Source organism: Ascaphus truei, chromosome 2 (genome assembly GCF_040206685.1).
Source record: "Ascaphus truei isolate aAscTru1 chromosome 2, aAscTru1.hap1, whole genome shotgun sequence".
Taxonomy (NCBI): domain Eukaryota; kingdom Metazoa; phylum Chordata; class Amphibia; order Anura; family Ascaphidae; genus Ascaphus; species Ascaphus truei.
In genome coordinates, this window is record NC_134484.1 from 487,013,145 (window position 1) to 487,036,186 (window position 23,042).

General features: G+C 43.3%; 1 protein-coding gene and 1 pseudogene across 2 annotated transcripts in view; both read left to right on the forward strand.

Annotated features, from left to right (window-relative positions):
- The window catches only part of LOC142488427 (uncharacterized), a 1,092,840-nt gene that overhangs the window by 194,644 nt on the left and 875,154 nt on the right, over positions 1-23,042 (forward strand). For both annotated transcript variants that reach the window (XM_075588928.1, XM_075588929.1), the window contains one exon: positions 12,860-12,973. In XM_075588928.1, the coding sequence (XP_075445043.1) occupies positions 12,860-12,973 (114 nt within the window). The remainder of the gene's footprint in view (positions 1-12,859; positions 12,974-23,042) is intronic.
- Positions 1-23,042, forward strand: part of LOC142488432 (uncharacterized) — a 235,652-nt pseudogene that overhangs the window by 18,702 nt on the left and 193,908 nt on the right.

Consider the following 23,042-nt stretch of genomic DNA (forward strand, 5'->3'; position numbering starts at 1 on the left):
CATGCTGAAAGAGAGAGAGAGCAGAATGTTGAAAAAGAGACAGATCATAATTATGAGGGGGGAAGTATGGGGAACATAAAGTAATCCCCCCTTCTTCATTAATACTTATATCAAGTTTCATTTTAGCCATTAAATCACGTCCCAATAAATTTACTGGACATTGTGGAAGAACTCGAAATGAGTGATCCCATATACGGGCGGACTTAAAATCTAATTGTACCGACATAACCGGTGTGATGTAACTTTTGGTTAGTGTACCCTCAATACCCATAGAGGACTCGTCTGCTTGTGTCAGTGGACCACTGTAGGAATTTTTATTAAGACACGAACGGGTTGCCCCGGTGTCCACAAGGAAGTCAATTAATCTTCCATTGATATACAATGATAATAGTGGTACATCTAACCATCTACTAGACACCGAATGTGCGCAGACGAGGGTTTCAGTCCCCGGGCATCCCTATTGGCTATAAGGCATTGTTTGGTTCCAGGCAACATTATAATTGGGGCTGGAAGTATTTTGTCCCTGGTAATTCTGTTGCTGCCTCTGCGCATTACCCTGGCCTTGCTGTCCATAGCCCTGACCTTGCTGTCCATAGCCCTGACCTTGCCGGCTATTTCCTGGACCCTGTTGGTCATTCCCTGGGTAATGTTGCTGGTTTAGATTTTGTTGCGGAAATGGCTGTTGGTTATTACTCGGGGGGGCCCAACACTCATTCCTCCAGTGTCCAGTTTTCCCACAGTTAAAACATAACCCTGGTTTACGCTGGTTATTCCCTTGCTGGTTTCTTTTCCTGCCATGATTTTGTCTTCCCCTATTATTGTTAGGACTCTGGTTGGTATCATTATTATTCCAGTCCTTGCTATTTTGGGGTGTGCCATCATGAGCATGCATAATGGTTGCAGGCGGGGGTGGTGGCGGGGGTGGTGACGGTGGTGGTGGTGGGGGTGGCAGTGGGGTTTGATCGGGAAAAGCCCCTGCACCATCTTTTATGGCCAACTCCGCCTCTATCTCGTCTGGTGGCATTTTCTGCCATCCGGTCACAATCATGTAGACAATTTGCCTATGCTGTTCGCACAGACCGTTCAATAAAGTCTGCACGTATAAGATATTCATTTCGTCATTTGTTTCACTAGGAAACCGCATTCCTGCAATGTTTACCCATTCATTTTTAAATCGACGGCAAAAATCTGTAACTGACTCTTTCTCTTTTTGCTTAATGGTCATAATTAAGCCAACATTTTTCCTTGATCTGCCTTAATCAAAGAAATATTTATGCAAATTTTCCCATAATCGGGTGATTGTACGGGGGTCGTTCCAGATGAACTCACCATCCCTCACAATGTCGGACCCTGCACCATACTTATATTTAGCAGTGTCTGCGGGCGCATCGTATTTCTTGTCTAAGAAATGATCCGCTTTAGACCAGTCAGTGTCAATATGTCCGGTTAAACAATCCAGACAAAACCTGATATCCCCTCCCGTAAATTGGTAGACCTGACTTCTTTTCTGTAAATATTTGATGGCACCACTGGGGTTTTTAAATGGGTCAGGGCAGCCCTTTGCCCAGGACTCCATTAATGTGGTGTCCACCGACTGTATCAAAATCTCCCTTCCTAAAGTCATAAAAGGAAGTGTTAGATCAACGCCTGCCTGTTCTTTAGTGTGTGTGTCTACTGGTTCCTTTGTCGCTAGATTGGATCGTAGTCTTGATGATATTGGTGGACAAACAGGTGAAAAAGTAGAATCAAACACCAATGACTGTCTGGGTGTTGCCCTCATGTCTTTGGTGAGCTGTAAGGCTCGGGCAAGTGGGTCAGGACTAGTGGCACCTTCCTCCTGTATTTCAACCGGATTATCCACAGGCATTGAAGTGGGGGGTGGCGGATCAGAGGTGGATGAATGTAATACAGTGATTGAGGAGTTAAATACGTCTGTAAAGTTTTTGAATTGGTTTGTGAGTGTGTTAACAGAGTCACAGAACTTATCAACGTCTGTACTGCTGTTGTCGGCGGGTGTCTGGGGTGTTAGGGATATGTCTGATGCTATCGGTGTTAAAGGTGTCAGAGGCGTCCTCATTGGTGTCCTCATTGGTGTTAGAGGGGTTGGGAGTGGTAGAGGTGTCCCTGATAATGTCGGGGCATACTCTATTGTTAAATCTACAAGTGTTTCAGAGGCTGCTTCTGTTGCTGTGTCTACTAGCAGTGAGTGTGGTAGTGACTGTGATTGTGTTTCTGACAGGACCTTGAATCCCTCTGCTATTTGATTCTTACATCCTTCTGCCAATCCCTCGGCTAACCCTTGAACAGTTAGAGATATGTATTCCTTAATGTCTGTGTTTTGCAGGGACTGAGTGTCCTGTTGCTGGTGTGTGTCGGAATGAGAAATTAATTCCACACCTTCGTCTGTCTTTTCAACCTCCCTGGAGACAGGGGGTGTTTGTGTGATTTGTGTGGGGATGGGTGGGGATGGAGAGGCAGAGTCTATATTGTCTTTTAATTCTTCATGAGTGGGCTTATGTGTGGGGGGGTACACTTCCTCAAGACCCCATGCAGTACACGTAGTACTTGAAATGGAGGACTGTCCCTGAATGGGTGGGGCAGTGTACTGGTGAGGGTTTTGGGTTACCTGCGCAGCATAGTATGACAACGCTGCCAGCACTGTTGGGTCTAAGCATGGGTACATGGGCATGGGCATATGGGGAAGAACATCTGGCAACAACGCATCCCCTGAGGGTGGTGCACTCGGGTTTAAAGAATACATTGGTATAGGGGGTTCAGGCGGGGGTGGGGGTGGCCACATTGGTGCTTGCGATTTTGGGTTATTTTCTTGTGATGATTCCTGAATTTTAGTGGCTATCTTAACCCAAATCCGGCCACATAATGCCATATATGTGGTGTCCCATTCGGGATCCGGCTGGAACCATAGCCATTCAGGATCACCACCCAAACACAAGCCACGTATCATTGTTACATGGTATGGGGCAAAACTACCTTCCCTCGGGAAAGGGTTGGTTGATTGCATCGCTTCCGACCAGCCGGCCATATTATCGACAAAAGGGTCTGAATAATAGTCTGCCGTGCAAGCTGTCACAAAGTCTTTGGGTGTTTCTATGTTGGGGTCATAGTGTCGGTTGATGATAAGTGTAGTTACGGGTTTTGGTTTGTCAGGTGCCTTATCATTACCAGTAGTGCTATCTGGTGCAACATGTTTGTTTTCCTTATCAGTAGTACTATCAGTTTGCTTTTCTTATGTTTTAATGTAGATTGCTTAGAATCGCCATGGGCACTATTAGACTCTCCCATCTTAAACACAATACAAGTTCTCTAAATCAAAAATGGCGTAAAAATATGTCTTAAAATTTCATGCATAAAGCACAGCACAGTAATATTTACGGCGATCTTATGCACTTTAAAGAGATGTCTTATATAACTAAAAATACATGCACATATATAATAAAAATACAACAATATTTCCCCACAAAAATGGGTATACGTTTCCACAGTCGCTGTAAGAGTATTTCCTGATATTCACAGATATCTATTAGCAGGGACTCACCCTGGCACTATACTCAGTCAGGATTCACTCTTTATATCCTTGACTCAGCCCGGATTCACTCTTTATATCCTTGGCTGTGGTTTTAACTATTAACCATATAGTCTAATTCGTCCAGTACGGAGGTAATCTATAATAGGGCTCTAGATAAGGGACACCGGGAGGATAATATACAGATAAAAATGATATCTTGTACTTACCCAACCGTTGACGCCTTATCCCCGCTTTCTGACACCAGATCTTAATAATAAATCCTCTACTTCAGCATATGTAGGGATCGTCTCCAGTACATCGGATCGAATCACCTCCGGAGGCCTTCCCACTGTTACAGCCCTGGAAAAGTAATCGAACGTTCGGAGGAGAAATAATTGAGTCTGACACCAATGTGTGGTCAAAAATCTCTCCTGTTTATTAGGCGTTCACAATCAGGTTATATAGGCCTTGAAACAAAGGTGAATATTTGCCAATTTCCCTTTCCCTTATTTTGTGCTTATGTTAGACATAACATGTAATTAAATCATTTATTTGGAAACTACCGTACATCACATGGCTCCTGAAAAAATAGCTGAGAACGTACTTAATTCCCGTTCGCTACCTTGTTTGGTCAATACTTCCTATTTCAACACAGAAGTTCAGCCAACACAAAAACACAAAAAGGGTAGTTGGAAAATTCATATGATTAAGCAGAATATCAGTGTTAGCAGGAAATGGTTATACAGCAATGATTATACAAGAGACAAAATGGAGTCACCCCTGATATATATATTATCACTCCCCAATTTGGATACCCGTTATGTTTGGGTTAAGGCGGATGTGTGGCGCGAGGGGTTCAATACATAAGGTGAAGAGAAGGGGGGACAGGGGACATCCCTGTCTGGTGCCGCTCTGAATCCGGAAGTCGCCCGACGGGAAGCCCTGGTGCCTGACCTTTGCCGTCGGCTCCCGGTACAGAGCGAGAATCGCCCTCAGCAATCTCCCTCTCAGCCCGAACTCCCCGAGCGTCTCTCTCAGGTAGGGCCAGGCGATTCTATCGAATGCTTTCTCTTCATCAAGACTAAGCATCACCGACGGGATATGTTTTTTTTGTGCTAAATCTATCAAATCTATGATTCGTCTAGTGTTATCTGATGCTTGTCTCCCACAAATGAACCCTACTTGATCAGGGTGGACCAACTGCGGCAACACCTGGTTAAGGCGATTAGCCAGTAATTTGGAAAAAAAATTCGTGTCTGAGTTAATCAAGGAGATAGGCGGTAGTTTTTACAGTCCGCTGGGTCCTTCCCCTGTTTGTGAATCACAGAGATAGACGCCTGGAGCATCGAGGCCGGGATAGGGGCACCATCCATGAATGAGTTGTATAACTTTAATAAATGAGGGGCTAATAGGTTCCGGAATTTTTTGTAGTACAGATTGGAGAAGCCGTCTGGGCCGGGGGCTTTGGATACTTTCAATGATTTCATTACTTCCAGTAGCTCCTCCATAGTGAAGTCTGCCTGTAGTGCGTCCCCCTCCTCTCTGGACAATTTAGGTAGTTTAGATTCTTTTAAGAATGTCTTCAGACGAGCTTGAGTGGTAGTATTGTGGACCACTTTCGCACCGTCATATAGGGTCTTGTAGTAGGATTTAAATTCCTCTACGATTAATTTAGGGTCGGACGTGAGATTCCCTTATGCTGTCCGAATTGTCTGAATTTGGGAGACTTGATTTTTGTCTCTATGTTTATTGGCAAGTAGGGTATCTGGCTTGTTCGCCTTTTCGTAAAATTTCCTTTTGGACCAGGACAGCTCTTTCTTAGCTCGGGAGGCCAGTAGCAAGTTCAGTTTAGTTTTAGTGTCTAGCAACTCCTTAAGGGTCGCTGCGTTTTTGTTATCTTTGTGTAGGGTTGACAGGACCGCCAATTCAGTTTTCAATTGCATAATTTTTGCGTCCTTCTCCCTCTTCCGCTTACTCGCAATCCCAATGAGTTCTCCTCTTAGAGTTGCCTTATGGGCTTCCCAAAGGGTGGACTGGGAGGAGTAGCCCCCCAGGACAGTCTTGCGCATGAGACTCCACATGGGCGCAGAGGGGAAGCCCTGCAAGAGGCCCATGAAAGTCCCCACTAGGCCAGCCATTCGGGGCGGGAGAGGGGGATGACGTACCATCCCGGACTATGCCCAGGCTGTACACCCAGGAGGGGCAAAGAAGGCGCTTGAGGGATATATATATATATATATTGTGACATAGTCCAAAGATGTTAGGCAGCTTTCAGCCCCATTTTAGAGCAGAAAGTGCAGGAATAGTTAAAAATGATCCATTCCACATCTTCCCATTAACTCAGGCAGCTGGATGGAAAATCCAGACCACAGATTACAATGGCTCTAGTTCTCCCTCACCTGCTCTTCTAATCACATGCACAGGTATTTAGAGCAGAGAGGTTTTGCATTTCACTCTCTCTCCTTAGAGCCTGGGGGCTGGGGGTGTCGCTGCTCCCCTGCATCCAGTGTCGGGGTTGACGGCCCCTCCACGTATCACAGTACCAGAGGATTTGCCTGGACACCACAAACAGATAAGACAAAACAAATGGTTACTGCTGTTGCTAAAAGACTGTGCTGTATCTTGTGACCCTAAATGAGAGAGCATTGTTTTAAGCTGGGGAACCAGTTTAGTTGGCCAGCAACTGTTAGAGAGACTGATTCTGATGTGTAGTTAGATCCCTGAAAGGGATAGGATTTTGCTTATATGATTTTGGTTTTATTTCTTGAAATAACAGTGTGGGAAATACTGTAACACTGAAATATGTGAACTGCTGAATGAAAGTATCTGAGTACCTCTAACCTTCACATGTTAAAGCTGCAGTACCTTACTTGGATGAAAATAAAGCAGGCAGAAGCCTGAGTTAAGCAGCATAATACTTTGCATGATCCTGTTTGTTGTATAATTAACCCTAGAAGACTGTGTCGGGAAGAACCCAGACAGACGTCAGCACTACAAAAGAGGGGCGTTTGTCACATATGGTGGAGAATGCGGGTCGACACTAAAACGTCTGTGGGTTTGCAAATAAATGCGGGGGTTTAAAATGGCCGCCCAGCTGAACTAAAGTACAGATGCTATGAGTGAAGTCTGTCCCACTGTGTATATCAGTTGTGCTTCTAGCATACACAGAGAATGTGCGAAGTGTGGATGCAATAGCACCCTGAACCCAAACAGAAAACCAAAATGTTTTGCTGAAGAAAAAAAAAAAAATTGCATCTAGCAAGTGCTGGTTGTAAAGCTAATGCCTTTTGCTGAAGTGAGTGAATTTGCAGCTAGCAAATTGTCCCTGCCGGGCTTCTAAAATGGCCGACGTGAAATGTTTGTTTTGTAATGTACATAATCATGAAAAACAGTGTCCCTTCAGGCCATACGATGATGATGACGATGATGACGACTTGTATGTGGCCCCTGGAGGAGAGCCGTACCCACAGATGAATTTAGTATGCTGGGCCTGTCATAAAGTAGGTCACATGGATGATGTGTGCCCCAAAATTTTCAAAGACAAACAGCTGCAAAAGCAAGCAACGCCCTATGAGTGCAAGCAAGATGTGGAAGCTGATACCAGTGAGCGTGTGCCCAGTACCACTGATATCTCTGGAGCTAATAAAGCAAAAAGAAAGAAGAAAAAGAAAACTGTTTCTCAAGTCACAGGGGAAGTGACCGAGCCACTTGAACCTGCGCTGTCAGGACACGCGTCAGAAAGGCGCCGAGATGTGCTGCAGACCGGAGTGACCGGCAGAATTGTCACGGGAACAGTGGCAAAGGAAAAGGAGGAGCAAAGGGATGCTGAATCCTTGAACCAGGATAAAGAGGCTTTGGTTTCTGCACTCCAAGCTGCCCGCCATGATTATGAAGTCCTGCGGCAGGGATTGGTGAAGGAGCGAGAATGTTGGAAGAAGGAGAAAGAATCTAACAATAAGGTGCGAGAATGTTGGAACAAGGAGCGAGAAGCGAATGCCGAGTTACAGAGGTGTATACTTCCAGCTTTACAAGAGCACGAGGCTTTGAAGAAAACAGAGTCTCTCTTACGGAGTGAGCTGGAAGAGGTGACGACTAGTCTGGAAAAGGCCAACACCGTAATTGTCACCATGGATGAAAAACAGATGAAGTCTGACAAATTGATTGCTATCCTAAAACAGAAATACGGGAAGGCTCTACAAGAGGTTCATGCGCTCAGCACAGAGGTGCAACACTTACGCCTGGAGAGCCACGGTCTGAACACAGAGCTGGGAATGTTGAAGCAAACCCATGAGAATGCCCTAAATGAGTTAGAGACTAAAGCAAGAAAATGAGACTCTGAAATTGGAAAATTCAGATTTGACTGACCAAGCAGAAAAAGTAAAGAAACAGTTGACTCAGGAAAAATTAGAAGTGCAGGAAGCACTGATGCACACTCAGAGCCAGCACCAGGAAGAAATGAACGCTCTGAGAACAGAATTGCGACATGTATGCACAAAACAGAATTCTCTCGTGGAGGAACTTAACATTTTGAAAAAGGAGAAAAGCATTAGAATAATTCAGAAGCACTGCAAAGCTCTTATCCAAGGAAGAAGGGAAAGAGAAAATTATCAGCGTAAACGCGCCGCAACTATCATCCTACAGGCTGCCTACAGAGGGATGAAAATTCGTGTGTTCAATCACCGTAATAAAGCAGCCTGTGTTCTTCAATCATTCTACCGTGCCCGCATGGTACGAAACAGGTTCCTCATTATGAAAGGAGCAACTATAAAAATCCAGTCTCTGACTAGGATGACACAGAACAGGATTCGCTATCAAACCCTGAGAAATGCGTCACTGGTTATCCAGCGGTACTTCCGCCTGAATAAATGTAGACCTCAGGAAAGAGAGGTCCAAGACTACATGCCTGCTGGCTGCAAAGGTAAAATGCCACAGGGTACAGCCGGAGTTAGTGAGAGCCCCATCAAGGTGAAGGTGCTCCAGGTAATCAGTGCTTCATCTTCCAAGTACCATATAATTGCCCCAAAGGAAAAATCCCAAATCTCTGAGAGTGATGGTGGTGAGAAAATACATGGCAGTAAGAAGTACCATAAAGGTTCAAAGGTCGCAAATCAAAAGCGACGAAGGTCAACGCTGGCCTGGAATTTTTCCGGATCTCGCCACTCTGGGCCACAATATAAAGACAAAGACTATCCGGCCCCAGAGTTCCGTCAGAAGCTAAAGAAACAGTCCAGTCATTTGCAGTTTGCAGCGGCCTATGAAATAAAGTCAGGAAATGTAATGGACTGGAAGTCAAAGAAAAAAAAATGTGTTTGGGGAATTGACCGATATTTTTTTTGTTATTACACATGTGGACTATGTCACGGACACTTAACTATGCAAATAAGCTATTGTAGTTAAGGTATATTAGGCCTCTAGAATAAGCATTTTGTCAAGGTTACTGTGTTATATTGGTTCTCTGTGTTGAAAATGTAGCTAAACTACAAATTAATATACAGGGTTGATGGCCCTTTCAGTTGGTAAATTATATAATGAGGTTCATATTCTAGAGTAGAACAACCCAGGGAGGTAATAGAAATTGTCTGGTTTTCTGAATATATTTAGCATATCCTGGGTTGTAAGAATGTGTGCTAGACACTTATTTTGAAAAATAGTTCCCTAATAGAGAGCAACAAAATATGTTTGCCAAATATAGTCTCTTATGACGAAACCTATTGTCCATAATTGCTGTGGAAAAAGTTCATATTCGTGTCATGTGAATACTTAATGTTGTACTGAGGAGTTAGCTCAAGTATTTCAGGTAGGCCGCTCACCCCAGTAGGTGTGAGCTGGGGAGGGGGATATGTGACATAGTCCAAAGATGTTAGGCAGCTTTCTGCCCCATTTTAGAGCAGAAAGTGCAGGAATAGTTAAAAATGATCCATTCCACATCTTCCCATTAACTCAGGCAGCTGGATGGAAAATCCAGACCACAGATTACAATGGCTCTAGTTCTCCCTCACCTGCTCTTCTAATCACATGCACAGGTATTTAGAGCAGAGAGGTTTTGCATTTCACTCTCTCTCCTTAGAGGCTGGGGGTGTCGCTGCTCCCCTGCATCCAGTGTCGGGGTTGACGGCCCCTCCACGTATCACAGTACCAGAGGATTTGCCTGGACACCACAAACAGATAAGACAAAACAAATGGTTACTGCTGTTGCTAAAAGACTGCTGTATCTTGTGACCCTAAATGAGAGAGCATTGTTTTAAGCTGGGGAACCAGTTTAGTTGGCCAGCAACTGTTAGAGAGACTGATTCTGATGTGTAGTTAGATCCCTGAAAGGGATAGGATTTTGCTTATATGATTTTGGTTTTATTTCTTGAAATAACAGTGTGGGAAATACTGTAACACTGAAATATGTGAACTGCTGAATGAGAGTATCTGAGTACCTCTAACCTTCACATGTTAAAGCTGCAGTACCTTACTTGGATGAAAATAAAGCAGGCAGAAGCCTGAGTTAAGCAGCATAATACTTTGCATGATCCTGTTTGTTGTATAATTAACCCTAGAAGACTGTGTCGGGAAGAACCCAGACAGACGTCAGCACTACAAAAGAGGGGCGTTTGTCACAATATATATATATATATATATATATATGTATGTATGTATGTATGTATATATATATATATATGTGTGTTCCACAGATATAACACAGAGAATAGAGCTTTTGATTCAGTATCAGAATATAACTATTCCGCTCGAAATGATCTGGGTCGGGAAGCAGTGATCCCGTCATAATTGGATGGGCTGATAAGGGTGTGAGCAGGTCAGACGTCTGTGTCCTACCTTCAGATGGGCAGAGCCTATTCCCTCATGTCATGTGCTGACATTGAGAGACCAGGAGAAAATAAATAATCAGTGAGTAAAATGTCAGTGTTTCCCCAGGCATTCCTTTATATAAGAATGTCCTGCCAGGTACAAATGTGCTGAATGTGAGAAACTGGAGGTGATCGAGGAACAAATTAATGAGGGTGTGCGGGATCAAACCCCCCTATTTAATATAGTGAGAAGTGGGGACAGGTGAGGGGAAGTTACTGAGTGTTTCCCCAGGCACTCCTTTATAGAAGAATGTCCTGCCAGGTACAAATAAGCTGAATGTGAGAAACTGGAGGTGATCGAGGAACAAATGGAGGCAGTGAGGGATCAAACCCCCCTATTTATTATGGTGGGGTAAGGTGAGGGAAGTTACTGAACTGGTTCCTCTGCATTACCCACTTCTCACCGTATGAATTAGGAAAGTGAGACTGTGTCAGTATGGAGCAGAACTGCTGGACCTGAGAGAGTATCGGGAGAATTTATCAAAGTCTCACTCATGTACTGTATCTGCTTTTTATTCATACTATCGAACTGTACAGTATTTTCAATACGTTTAGTCCACTTGTGAGAGAATCCTGTTCCTTGCGTACATCTCGCAATTCTGCTCTCGGAGCCTCCATCGCTTCCTGGCGCTGGCTCTATTTGCATGAACGCATACCTCATTACGTTTAGGAACTCTGCCTTCATTATGTCTAGGGCCTCTACAAATCGCATGCACGAACTTCCCGGCTGGCCACCGCATTGAAATCCTTACTGCGCATGCGTGCGCAATCTAAGATGGCGGCACCCTGCTCCTGGAGTACCTGGCTCACGATCGCCGCACACAGCAACCGCCGCACAGCTCCCCCAGCAACCACCCACACCTGCGGCCTGCCGACGGGTCCGCCATGGGGCTCGGCGGCACCCGCGATCGCCAGCAAGGTGAGGGGGGGGAGCGACAAGCAGAGGGGGACCTGGCTACATCTTAATACTGTGGAACTGTACAGTATGTTACTATGTTACACTATGAGAACTTTACTGGTCTTTTGGCTGCTAATCTCCGACTCTCTTTATACTTTTCTAGATGGTTATGTTGTGACACAATCTTGAGCCATTAAAGTTTTGCAGTGTTTCAAATGAAGTTCCTGTTTGCGAATGGACCATATGGGTTTTTTATTGCCCCTGTCTTCTCCGACTCCTTTGGGGTTAATGATTTAGGTGTGAAAGAGCTGATACTAAATGCTGTATATTTGTCCAAAAAAAAATGATCATTCAAATTCTGTTTTATTTACAGTACAGGCACATTCTAAAACCCAACACATATAGATTAAGTAACCTCCAGTAGCACATCCAGAGCAGCACTGCACACTACCAGCACCTCCAGAGGACCACTGCCTACTGCCAGCACCTTCAGAGGACCACTGCCTACTGCCAGCACCTTCAGAGCATCACTGCCCACTGCCAGCACCTCCAGAGCAGCACTGCCCATTGCCAGCACCTCCAGAGCAGCGCTGCCCACTGCCAGCACCTCCAGAGCAGCGCTGCCCACTGCCAGCACCTCCAGAGCAGCGCTGCCCACTGCCAGCACCTCCAGAGGACCGCTGCCCACTGCCAGCACCTCCAGAGCAGCACTGCCCACTGCCAGCACCTCCAGAGGACCACTGCCAACTGCCAGCACCTCCAGAGCAGCGCTGCCCACTCCCAGCATGGATCCACGCTTGTTAAGTGAGTAGAGAAGATAATTTTGTGTCTTTGGAATATGCAAGGGGGGAATATCTGATTATTTGGCAGTTATGCGAGTCAAACACCCGAACTAATCTTATTTTCTTATAGAACCATCAGCAGGTAAGAAGATAATATATCTTCACCTCTGTCATGTTCTGCCAGAAGGGCTAGTAATACATTTTTTTTACAAGAGGTATTATATTATACCAATATCAGAGGAGGTGAAATCACAAGAAGCGCCCCCACTCCCAGCTTTACATGATGGATTTTCCTTTTCTTATTGCCAGGTTTCCCAGTGGTTGTACCGGAGAGGTTAGAGATTAAGACAGAGACAGAAGAACCGAACACAGAGGAACATCTGACCCCAATAAAGGAAGAAATAGATGCATTTCCTGTTTGTGGTAAGTACCATTACATCCTCACTTGTCTTTATTCAGTATGTTTCAAAATGGACTGAAATGTGTACAATATTTTGGGAAATAATATTAAAGCGTGCATACAATTATAAGATACCTGTCCTAATGAAAAAAATGTTTTATCTAAGGTTATATTGAGGATATTATTGTTATTGAGGTTTGAACATTGGTAGCTCCAAAATGTTTTCAGCACTTGGGGGTAGAAACTTCTTCAGCACTCAAAGGGTTAATAACAAAGTAAAATCAATCCCTTCACCCCTCCCCCATAGGAATCAGTATAGAGTATTTCTGTGTACTGATATCACAATAAGCGTCCCCACTCCCAGCTTTACATGATGGGTTTCCCTTTTCTTATTGCCAGGTTTCCCAGTGATTGTACCGGAGAGTTTAGAGATTAAGTCGGAGAAAGAAGAACCGAACACTGAGGAACATCTGACCCCAATAAAGAGTGAAACTGTTCCATTTCCTGTCTCTGGTGAGTACCTTTTCCCCTTTGTCTGCACAAAGGGGTGTTATCTTGTTACAAGGAGCATGGTCACATTTAGTGAATATTCATGGTTAATTGCCTCTCATAGGAAGTCCCCAGGACTGCTGGGTGTTCTGGGACAAGCCACATGCAGCAGAGTTAGAAGTGCAATAAGGCTCTCAGACACGTATAAAGGTTGGAAATGCAGAGTTATGGGCGTCTGACCATCAATAGATGCGATAAAACACAATTTGGGAAAACAAATTCAAGGGACCCATCCCTAACTAACCTGGTTCCCCAGCTTAAACAATACCCTCTCATTAAGGGTCACTAGATACACAATAATATCCTGTCTTTAGACATAGCTTAACTGATAGATGGGGACAGTGTCCCAAGAGTCCAGGCAATTCTTCCGGACAGTGAAAGTGATGTATACTATATGTCTACAGTACCCTAAACCACTGACAACCACATAAGATTTACCTATTAAGGCTAGTGGAAGTCTATCAAGAGTGGTTATGAAAGGACATGATATGTGACATTATTGATTTTGGCTGATGTGGATAATGGAGGTCTAGGCTTCTTTGGGAAGGAAAACAAGATTCTAAAAGGATACAAAGTGTATGTTTAACACGTGGACATTCCCTGTGAGCATTGCTAGGGGAGTATTTAACCCCTTACTCTTCGGCTCCTCATTATCTATTTCACTTCGCACTTTTCTTTTAGATTCCATCACATTTTTATTGACTCATAATTATTCTTTATTTGTGTCACAGTTTTACTTGCAGACACGGGGTACGGCTATGGGTACCTCCTTTGCCCCGTCGTATGCTAATCTTTTTATGGGTCTCTGGGAATCCACATTTATTTTTTGGTGATTCTAATCCTTTTCGGCATCATATTATTTTTTTACAAGCGTTATATTGATGACCTGATAATGATTTGGGAAGGGGATTCACATTCACTGGACACTTTCCTTAATACTCTTAATTCTTTATGTTGAATCTTAACTTTACTTCTGAACCCCATATTAATCACATTAATTATTTAGATATCACTTTATTTATTGACGTTACAGGAGAAATACAGACTGACATTTATAGGAAACAAAATGCCAGGAATACCTTTCTTAAAGCGGATAGCAATCACCCCAGGTCACTCATCCGTGGTATACCCAAGGGCCAATTCCTCCGCCTAAGGCGGCTTTGCTCTAACGAGGATTCTTTTCATCAACAGGCCACCGAATTGGCAAACAGATTTTCTGTCAGGGGCTGTAGAACAGGGATATAGAGGAGTCTTACATGAATGCCAAACTCTGTACTCATGCTGAGTTACTGTCTAATGGTTCAACTGGATCTAGGCAGGGGGTTTAAATCAAGGAGAGACCAGGGCACTCCAGAAGGGTCCAATCTGCTGTTACACGGCATAGATCAAATGCGTTCAATCATCCAGAAACATTGGGAAGTGCTCGCCTTGGAGGAAGACCTTAAAGAGTCAATTGAACCAGGACCCAAAATTGCATTTAGAAAGGCTAAATCCTTGACAAACTATCTTTCGCCTAGTTTATTTACCTCCAGGTCAGACCGTGTCCATGAATCAAATTTAATTCACGTTTTTTTTTTTTTTCAAATATGGTAAATGTGTATTTGGTGCTATCCCAATCCTATCAAATCTATTGATATTGTACACAGTAAGAAACACACACAATTCCAGTTTTTATTCATTGTAATTTTGTGGTCGAGGATTCGTTGGGCGGACAATCAGACCAGTGAAGGTCAGAATTATGGAGCACATTCGTTCTATTAAAAACTAGATCAGATGCTCCCAGTTTCCAAACATTTTACACATTGTACATTGGGAAACTTGTCCACCTTTCATTTTTCAGCGATTGAATCTATACCTGTCCCTACACGAGGGGATTGAATTTATACCTGTTCCTACACGAGGGGATTGAATCTATACCTGTTCCTACACGAGGGGATTGAATCTATACCTGTCACTGCACGAGGGGGTGATAGAATTAAACATCTTAATCAGCGTGAGATGTTTGGGATCCACTCACTTAATACTCTATCCCCTTTTGGGATTAATACAGAATAGGACCTAAAACATTTTCTCTAAACTATATTATTCCTTTGCCCATTCTCAGGTTATATAATACTATGTATTTTTCATATACATTTGTTTCTATCATTGAGATACATATGTGTCTCTCTCTAGTCACATTTGATGAGTAGTATTGTATCCTTACTGTGGCAATTTTCTCAGTGTGGTTTGTTTATTTACATCTTATTCATTATGTACAGTTAGGTCCGGAAATAATTGGACACTGACACAATTTTCATAATTTTGGCTCTGTACGCCACCACAATGGATTTTAAATGAAACAACCGATATGCAATAGAAGTGCAGACTTTCAGCTTTAATTCAAGGGGTTGAGCAAACATATTGTATGAAATGTTTAGGATTTGCAACCATTTTCATACACAGTCCCCTTATTTCAGGGGCTCAAATGTAATTGGACAAATTAACACAATCATAAATAAAATGTTCGTTTTTAATACTTTGTCGAGAATCCTTTGCATGCAATGACTGCTTGAAGTCTGGAACGCATGGACATCACCAAACGCTGGGTTTCCTCCTTTGTGATGCTTTGCCAGGCCTTTACTGCAGCTGTCTTCAGTTGTTGTTTGTTCGTGGGTCTTTCTGCCTTATGTTTTATCTTCAGCAAATGCATGCTCGATCGGGTTGAGATCAGGTGATTGATTTGGCCATTGCAGAATATTCCACTTCTTTGCCTTAAAAAATCTCCTGGGTTGCTTTCGCAGTATGTTTTGGGTCATTGTCCATCTGTAAAATGAAGCGCCGTCCAATCAACTTCACTGAATCTGAGCAAACAATATATCCCTATACACTTCAGAATTCATCCGGCTGCTTCTGTCTTCTGTCACATCATCAATAAGCACTAGTGACCCAGTGCCATTTGTAAGCCATGCATGCCCATGCCATCACACGTGTTTTACAGATGTTGTGGTATGCTTTGGATCATGAGCCATTCCAAGCCTTCTCCATACTTTTTTCTTCCCATCATTCTGGTACAGGTTGATCTTCGTTTCATCTGTCCAAAGAATGCTGTTCCAGAACTGGGCTGGCTGTTTCAGATATTTTTTGGCAACGTCTAATCTGGCCTTTCTATTCTTGAGACTTATGAATGGTTTGCACCTTGTGGTGAACCCTCTGTATTTGATCTCGTGAAGTCTTCTCTTTATGGTAGACTTGGATAATGATATGCCTAGCTCCTGGAGAGTGTTCTTCACTTGGCTGGATGTTGTGAAGGGGATTTTCTTTACCATGGAATGGATCCTACGATCATCCACCACTGTTGTATTCCGTGGACATTCTGGCCTTTTTGTGTTGCAGAGCTCGCCAGTGCGTTCTTTTTTTTCTCAGAATGTACCAAACTGTTGATTTGGCCACTCCTAATGTTCCTGCTATCTCTCTGATGGATTTTTTTTTTGTTGCAGCCTAAGGATGCCGTTTCACTTGCATTGAGAGCTCCTTTGACCGCATGTTGTGGAATCACAGCAACAGCTTCCAAATGCGAATGCCACACCTGGATTCAACTCCAGACCTTTTACCTGCTTAATTGATGATTAAATAACGAAGGAATAGCCCACACCTGTCCATGAAACAGCTTTTGAATCAATTGTCCAATTACTTTTGTTCCCTTGAAAAACAGGGGCCTACATATTAAAGAGATGTAATTCCTAAACCCTTCCTCCAATTTGGATGTGAATACCCTCAAATTAAAGCTCATATATATTGCACTTTAAGCCCATATTCATTATTTAACTGTAACTTGAATTTATTTTCGTACACAGCCGAAATAATAAAACTTGTATCAATGTCCAATTATTTCCGGACCTAACTGTATATTCCCTTTATCAAGATTCAAATTGTTCTTTGCCTTGGTAGTTGAATTTACATTTATTATATGTTTATTATTACATGATTATATTATTTGGTGTTACAATTAATTTAAATAATTTTATTCTCTCCACATCTTATCCATTTTTAAATTTGATGCCTTTTCATTTAATTTTTATTGTCTATTTAAGTTTATTGTTATTGTATTCTTTATTGGGTCCTTTTGCTGGATTTCTCCCCCACAGTTATACTGCCTTCTTTCTGTGGTTACATTTTCCCCGGACTGTTTTGTTCCCATGGGACTTTTTTACCTTTTGATACAGGTAGGCAGTGTTTCCGGCGGGGAGTGCCTATAACGTGACACTCTCTAGACTCAGGAAACCATTCTTTGATAAAGTGCCTATGGTGAGAAACGCGTTGGAGGTTTTTCTTTTAACTTAGGCTGTGTCTCAATAACTCTCTTAATTTTTCTACTTTTGCCTCCTGTTCTTCTTTTCTGCAGTGCTCCTTTTTTTCTTTGTTTTGAATGTGAGAGAAGAAGGAAAGAGAGGAGTCAAATATTACACCAAGGCCGCCTGCTTGGGAAATTATATGAATAGTATTTTTGACTGACAAAATGACACAAAATGGAGCAGTTTAGTTTGTGGGTCTTATGACAAAAGATTACATGGGCAGTGTAGTCACTGCATCACTTAGATTGTAAGCTTTCCAGGGCAGTGATTTCCGTTCCTATTGTCTGATTTTGTTTGTTGCACTTATTGCATTATAATTCCCTGTACTGTATTGTTTCTGCTGTAAAGCGCTGAGTACACTGCGGGCCTTATATAAATAAAGTCATACATACATGGGCATCTACAGTATCTTTACACTATAGGTTGCTGTCTGGTTTAGTTGATATTATTAACGCACTAATATGATAGACCAGGAGTTCCTTAACTTTACTTCTCATGGGCATTTTAATGTTAATTATTTGGAGGATGTACATGTACCCTTAAATAATGAATACAGTAATAAATACAAGTTATATATGTATCAATGATTTCACTGTGAGAGCTGCTACAAATACATTTCAGGCCTTCGGGAACCACCACAGTCATTAGGGGTCACTGGATATCCATGTGCCAAAATGTGCCACAATTTTAAAACCCTGGGTGATGAGAATATTTTGTTAATTAAGTATCGGTGAAATAAATTCTTCAGTGTTTTGGATTTGTAATTTGCGTTCAGTAATTTGATTTACAGATTGAAAACATTTGTTCTGTATTTTTTGTTTACTTCTGTTAGAGATCGGCCTGAATGAGGAACAGAACTTGAGCTCTGATACATCCAGAAGCTGTCTGACTACTCGCAGCCCAGAAGTGCTAAAAAACAATTATTCCCGCCACATTTTAGACACTTGCAAGGAACCAGTGCCACATGGTGGTGAATTTACAGACCTTGTACAGCACACAGCGGAGATGGACTCTAAATATGGGTCCAGCAAAAGGTATACGAGAGATTTAAGAAGCAGCCGTGGTGCTCAGCCTTTTCTCTGTTGTCAGTGTGGCAAAAGCTTCTCACTGGACAGGGACCTGCTCACACACCTTTGTGTCCCCGCTAGAGAGCAAACCTTTACATGTACAGATGGTGGGAGCAGTTTCTCACTGCAGGGGAAACTTCTTCCACACCAGAGGATTCAGACAGCAGTGACTCCTTTTACTTGTACAGTGTGTGGGAAACAGTTAGGTACCAAGAGGACTCTACGCAATCATCAGAGGGTTCATACAGGGGAGAAACCATTCACATGTTCAGAGTGTGGGAAACAATTCAGTAATAAGAGCCACCTCCTCATACACCAGCTGACTCATACAGGAGAAAAACCATTCACATGTACAGAGTGTAGTAAAAGCTTTTCTACAAAGGCATGGCTCCTCATCCATGAGCGGATTCATACAGGGGAGAAACCATTCACATGTTCAGAGTGTGGGAAACAATTCAGTAATAAGAGCCACCTCCTCATACACCAGATGACTCATACAGGAGAAAAACCATTCACATGTACAGAGTGTAGTAAAAGCTTTTCTACAAAGGCATGGCTCCTCATCCATGAGCGGATTCATACAGGGGAGAAACCATTCACATGTACAGTGTGTGGGAAACAATTCAGTACTAAGAGCCACCTCCTCAGACACCAGATGACTCATACAGGGGAGAAACCATTCACATGTACAGAGTGTAGTAAAAGCTTTTCTACAAAGGCGGAACTCCTCATCCATGTGCGGATTCATACAGGGGAGAAACCATTCACATGTACAGAGTGTGGGAAACAATTCAGTATTAAGAAAAGCCTCCTCAGTCACCAGATGACTCATACTGGAGAGAAACCATTCACATGTACAAAGTGTAGTAAACGCTTTTCTACAAGGGCAGGGTTCCTCAACCATGAGTGGATTCATACATGGGAGAAACCATTCACATGTACAGAGTGTGGGAAACAATTCACAGTTAAGAGCAGTCTCCTCAGACACCAGAGGACTCATACAGGAGATAAATGATTCACATCTACAGAGTGTGGGAAACCATTCTGTATTAACCCTTTCCGGTCCAATGTCGGAATATATCCGACAAAATATTTTGACACTTGCGGTCCAATGTCGGATCGGGAGGAGGAAGGAGGAAGATGTGGAGCGAGGCGCCGGCTGCAGCACAAGTCCCCTGCATTCCTCTTCTCTCAGCATCCGCACTGATCCCTCCCCCAGCCCTGCACCGATCACCCCTCCCACCCAGCCCTGCACCAATCACCCCCCCCCCCCAGCCCTGCACCGACCCGCCCCACAACCCACAGCCCCGCACCAATCCCCACAGGCAGACAAAACAGCTGACATCGGAGGCAGGAGGGGGGGCTGTGCGTGTGGTGTGTGCGTGTGAGGTGTGCGTGTGTGTGTGCTGTGACTCCTCTGCATTCCCCTTCTCCCAGCACTGACATTGGAGGTGGGGGGGAGGGAAGGGGGAGCTGGCTGTGTGTGTGCTGTGAGTCCCCTGCATTCCCTTTCTCCCAGCACTGACATCAGAGGTGAGGGGGAGAGGGCTGGCTGTGTGTGTGCTGTGACTCCCCTGCATTCCCCTTCTCCCAGCACTGACATCGGAGGTGGGGGGGAGGGGGCTGCCTGTGTGTGTGCTGTGACTCCTCTTCTCCCAGCAGCCGCATTGATTCCTCCCCCCCCCCCCCCAACCCTGCACCGAACCGCACAGGCAGACAAAGCAGCTGACATCTGAGTAGGGGGGGAGGGGGGCTGTGTTTGTGGTGTGTGTTGGCTGTGAGTCCCCTGCATTCCCCTTGTAGCCCAGGTCTTATTTTGCCTCCAGAAACCCCCTCTGTAGTGTGCCGAGCGATCGCGGGTGCCGCCGGATGCAGCGACGGACCCGCCGGCACAACGCAAAGGTGGGGGCCGGAGCAGGGAGTGCTCCGAGTACCCGGAGTCTCTGCGGCGTATCCGGCTAGCGGGGGCCGCCATGACACGTTGCGCGAGCGTGCGCATTGGTCGCGCAGGTGCAGTAAGTAGCGCACGCGGTCCCAATGCTAAAGAAGTCCTGAGTGGACTACAATTCCCAGCAGCCTCTGGGGATTGCCCTTTCACCCACATCACGTGCAGCCAGCCAGCAAATAGGGTTTTGCAGCTTCTCCTGTGGAGGAAGGCTACAATGTTGGTGGGAGTCGATCCACGTGTTTGGAGATAATAACCCATATCGACAATTTATCACTTTTTACCGGCGTTACATAGATTATTTGATTTTTATATGGGAAGGAGGGGTTGATTCACTTTTATTGTTTATAGATTATCTCAACACTAACGATTTAAATTTAAAATTCACTCACACTTATGATTTTCACCATATTCAATATTTAGATTTATTATTATTTATCGATATGGATATGAAAATTAGTTCGGATGTATATAGGAAACACAATTCACGGAACACTTATTTGAGAGCTGACAGCTGTCATCCCCGGTCTTTACTTAAATCCATTCCAAAAGGACAATTCATACGACTTAAGCGTATCTGTACGAACAATGAGGATTTTGTAAAACAATCTCAGGAACTGTTATTGAGATTCGTAGAAAGAGGTTATCTGCATTCCGATTTGCAAAAATCACTCAAAGAGGTAGCTAGCATGAACAGGGATGACCTTTTGATAAAACAAAGGAAAACAATAGAGAACTGGGATGAGGTAAATCCAGTGTTTGTAACTCAGTACAGTACACAGACTAACTGTATAAAGAATATTGTTAGGAAGCACTGGTCTACCCTATCCGCAGATCCGTAACTTCAAAAAGTATACTTGGGAGGGCCACGTTTTGTGTTCAAGAAAGCTAAGACAATAGCCAATTATGTGTCGAGGAGTCTTTTTTCATCAGGGCCAGGTCAGGATCGGAATCTTCCTAAAGGTTGCTTCAAATGTCTGAAGTGTGTGTCTTGTACACACATGGAGTCACGTGGAGAATTTGTATCAAATAATACAGGGCAACGATTCCCCATAACATCATTCATCAATTGTGATACCACATTCACAGTCTATCTTTTGGACTGTGGGTGTGGTAAACAATACGTAGGACGCACCACCAGAGCCCTGAAGGCCAGGATGAGAGAGCATATAAGACTCATAAAATCAGGAGACCTGACTCATCCTGTCGCCCAACACTTCACCAATTGTAAATTGGGGAATATAAAAAATCTGAAATCCAGGGGTATTGAACATGTTCCCAAACCTATAAGGGGAGGGAATAGAACAGATTCACTAGATAAGAAAGAACTTTATTGGATCTTCACCCTGAATACAAAAATACCAAATGGTCTAAATTCAGACTGGGATCTCAGTCCATTCTTGCATTAATATTTTCGGCTAGATAAACATATTTTCTGCTAAACCAATTGTCTGCAATTATGTGATGCTTGTCAGAGTAATCTTGTACTTCATCCTGAGTTTATCTAGTTAGGATGATGACTTTATTATTATAGAGAATTCTCCATCATTCAATATTTGAATGTATATAATAATATGTGGGATGGTAGATGAGATTATAACGGTGCTTAAGTATTATGCAGATGTGCAATTGAATGTATATATTAGTATATCCAAAATCATGCACTTGTTTGTTTAAATTGTTTACCATTCCGTTGTTATGCTTATCAGTCTATGATTTGATTAAACTCCAAGGATTTTCTTCTCGGTTTCTTTTAACCATTTAGATACAGGCTTTTTGATCTGCACCTCTGGATCACATCCTCCCTTTTGTATTTAAAATAATTTAAAACAAAACAATTATATACTTTATTTTGATATCATTACTTTTGAAGTATTTGTTTATGCATTATGGGAGAATGTGCTCCATGGTTCATTATATGATGTTTTTTAAGTTTTTTCAGGTGTCAATCATGATATATATACATTATGTATGTGTATGATTTACGATTTTTGAGTTTTATGAGTGTTTATTTCTTATTTATTTGTATGTGTTTAAATTTATAGGTTGTGGAAGGATATCGTTTTTTCCCCTTCCTTTTTAATAGTTAGGTTTTAATATGTTATAAAGGCATTGTGTAGCTAGGTCTTGTATGTTTACAGTCATATTTGAGTTAATTAGTATTAAGATTGTGTAAGAAATTGTCATTTGTTAATAAAGTTTGTTTCATCTGTATACACGCAGTACGCGCTGACGTCATCGTTGCGCGACGCGCATGACGCGCCAGTTGTGACGCGGCTTAGCGCCGAGCGGACAGGGACGTTTGGCGGGAAACTAAGTGTATATCAGAGACCAGGTAAGAGGGGGTCAGTATGCACCTTGATAAAGAGCGTTCTGCTCGAAACGCGTTGGTGGGGGCCCGTGGGCTCACTGTATTTTTATGGCTTGATCCATTAAATATTTTTATGGGACATACACTCTCTCGCAGATTGTTCTTCTTTTCCTGTGTTCAGTTGTGCTCCAACCTTCCTACACTGCCTTGCTGTCATCATTGGAAGACCGGATGCACCTACCAGAGGAGGAATATCATGAAGACCATCCAGATGTGAGTAATTCTACTCTTATACACCTCCATACTGCTCCACAGCGATCAATCTGACTGGACACTAGCAAGTGGGAGTTGTTACTTATCCTAGTGGAACTCCATC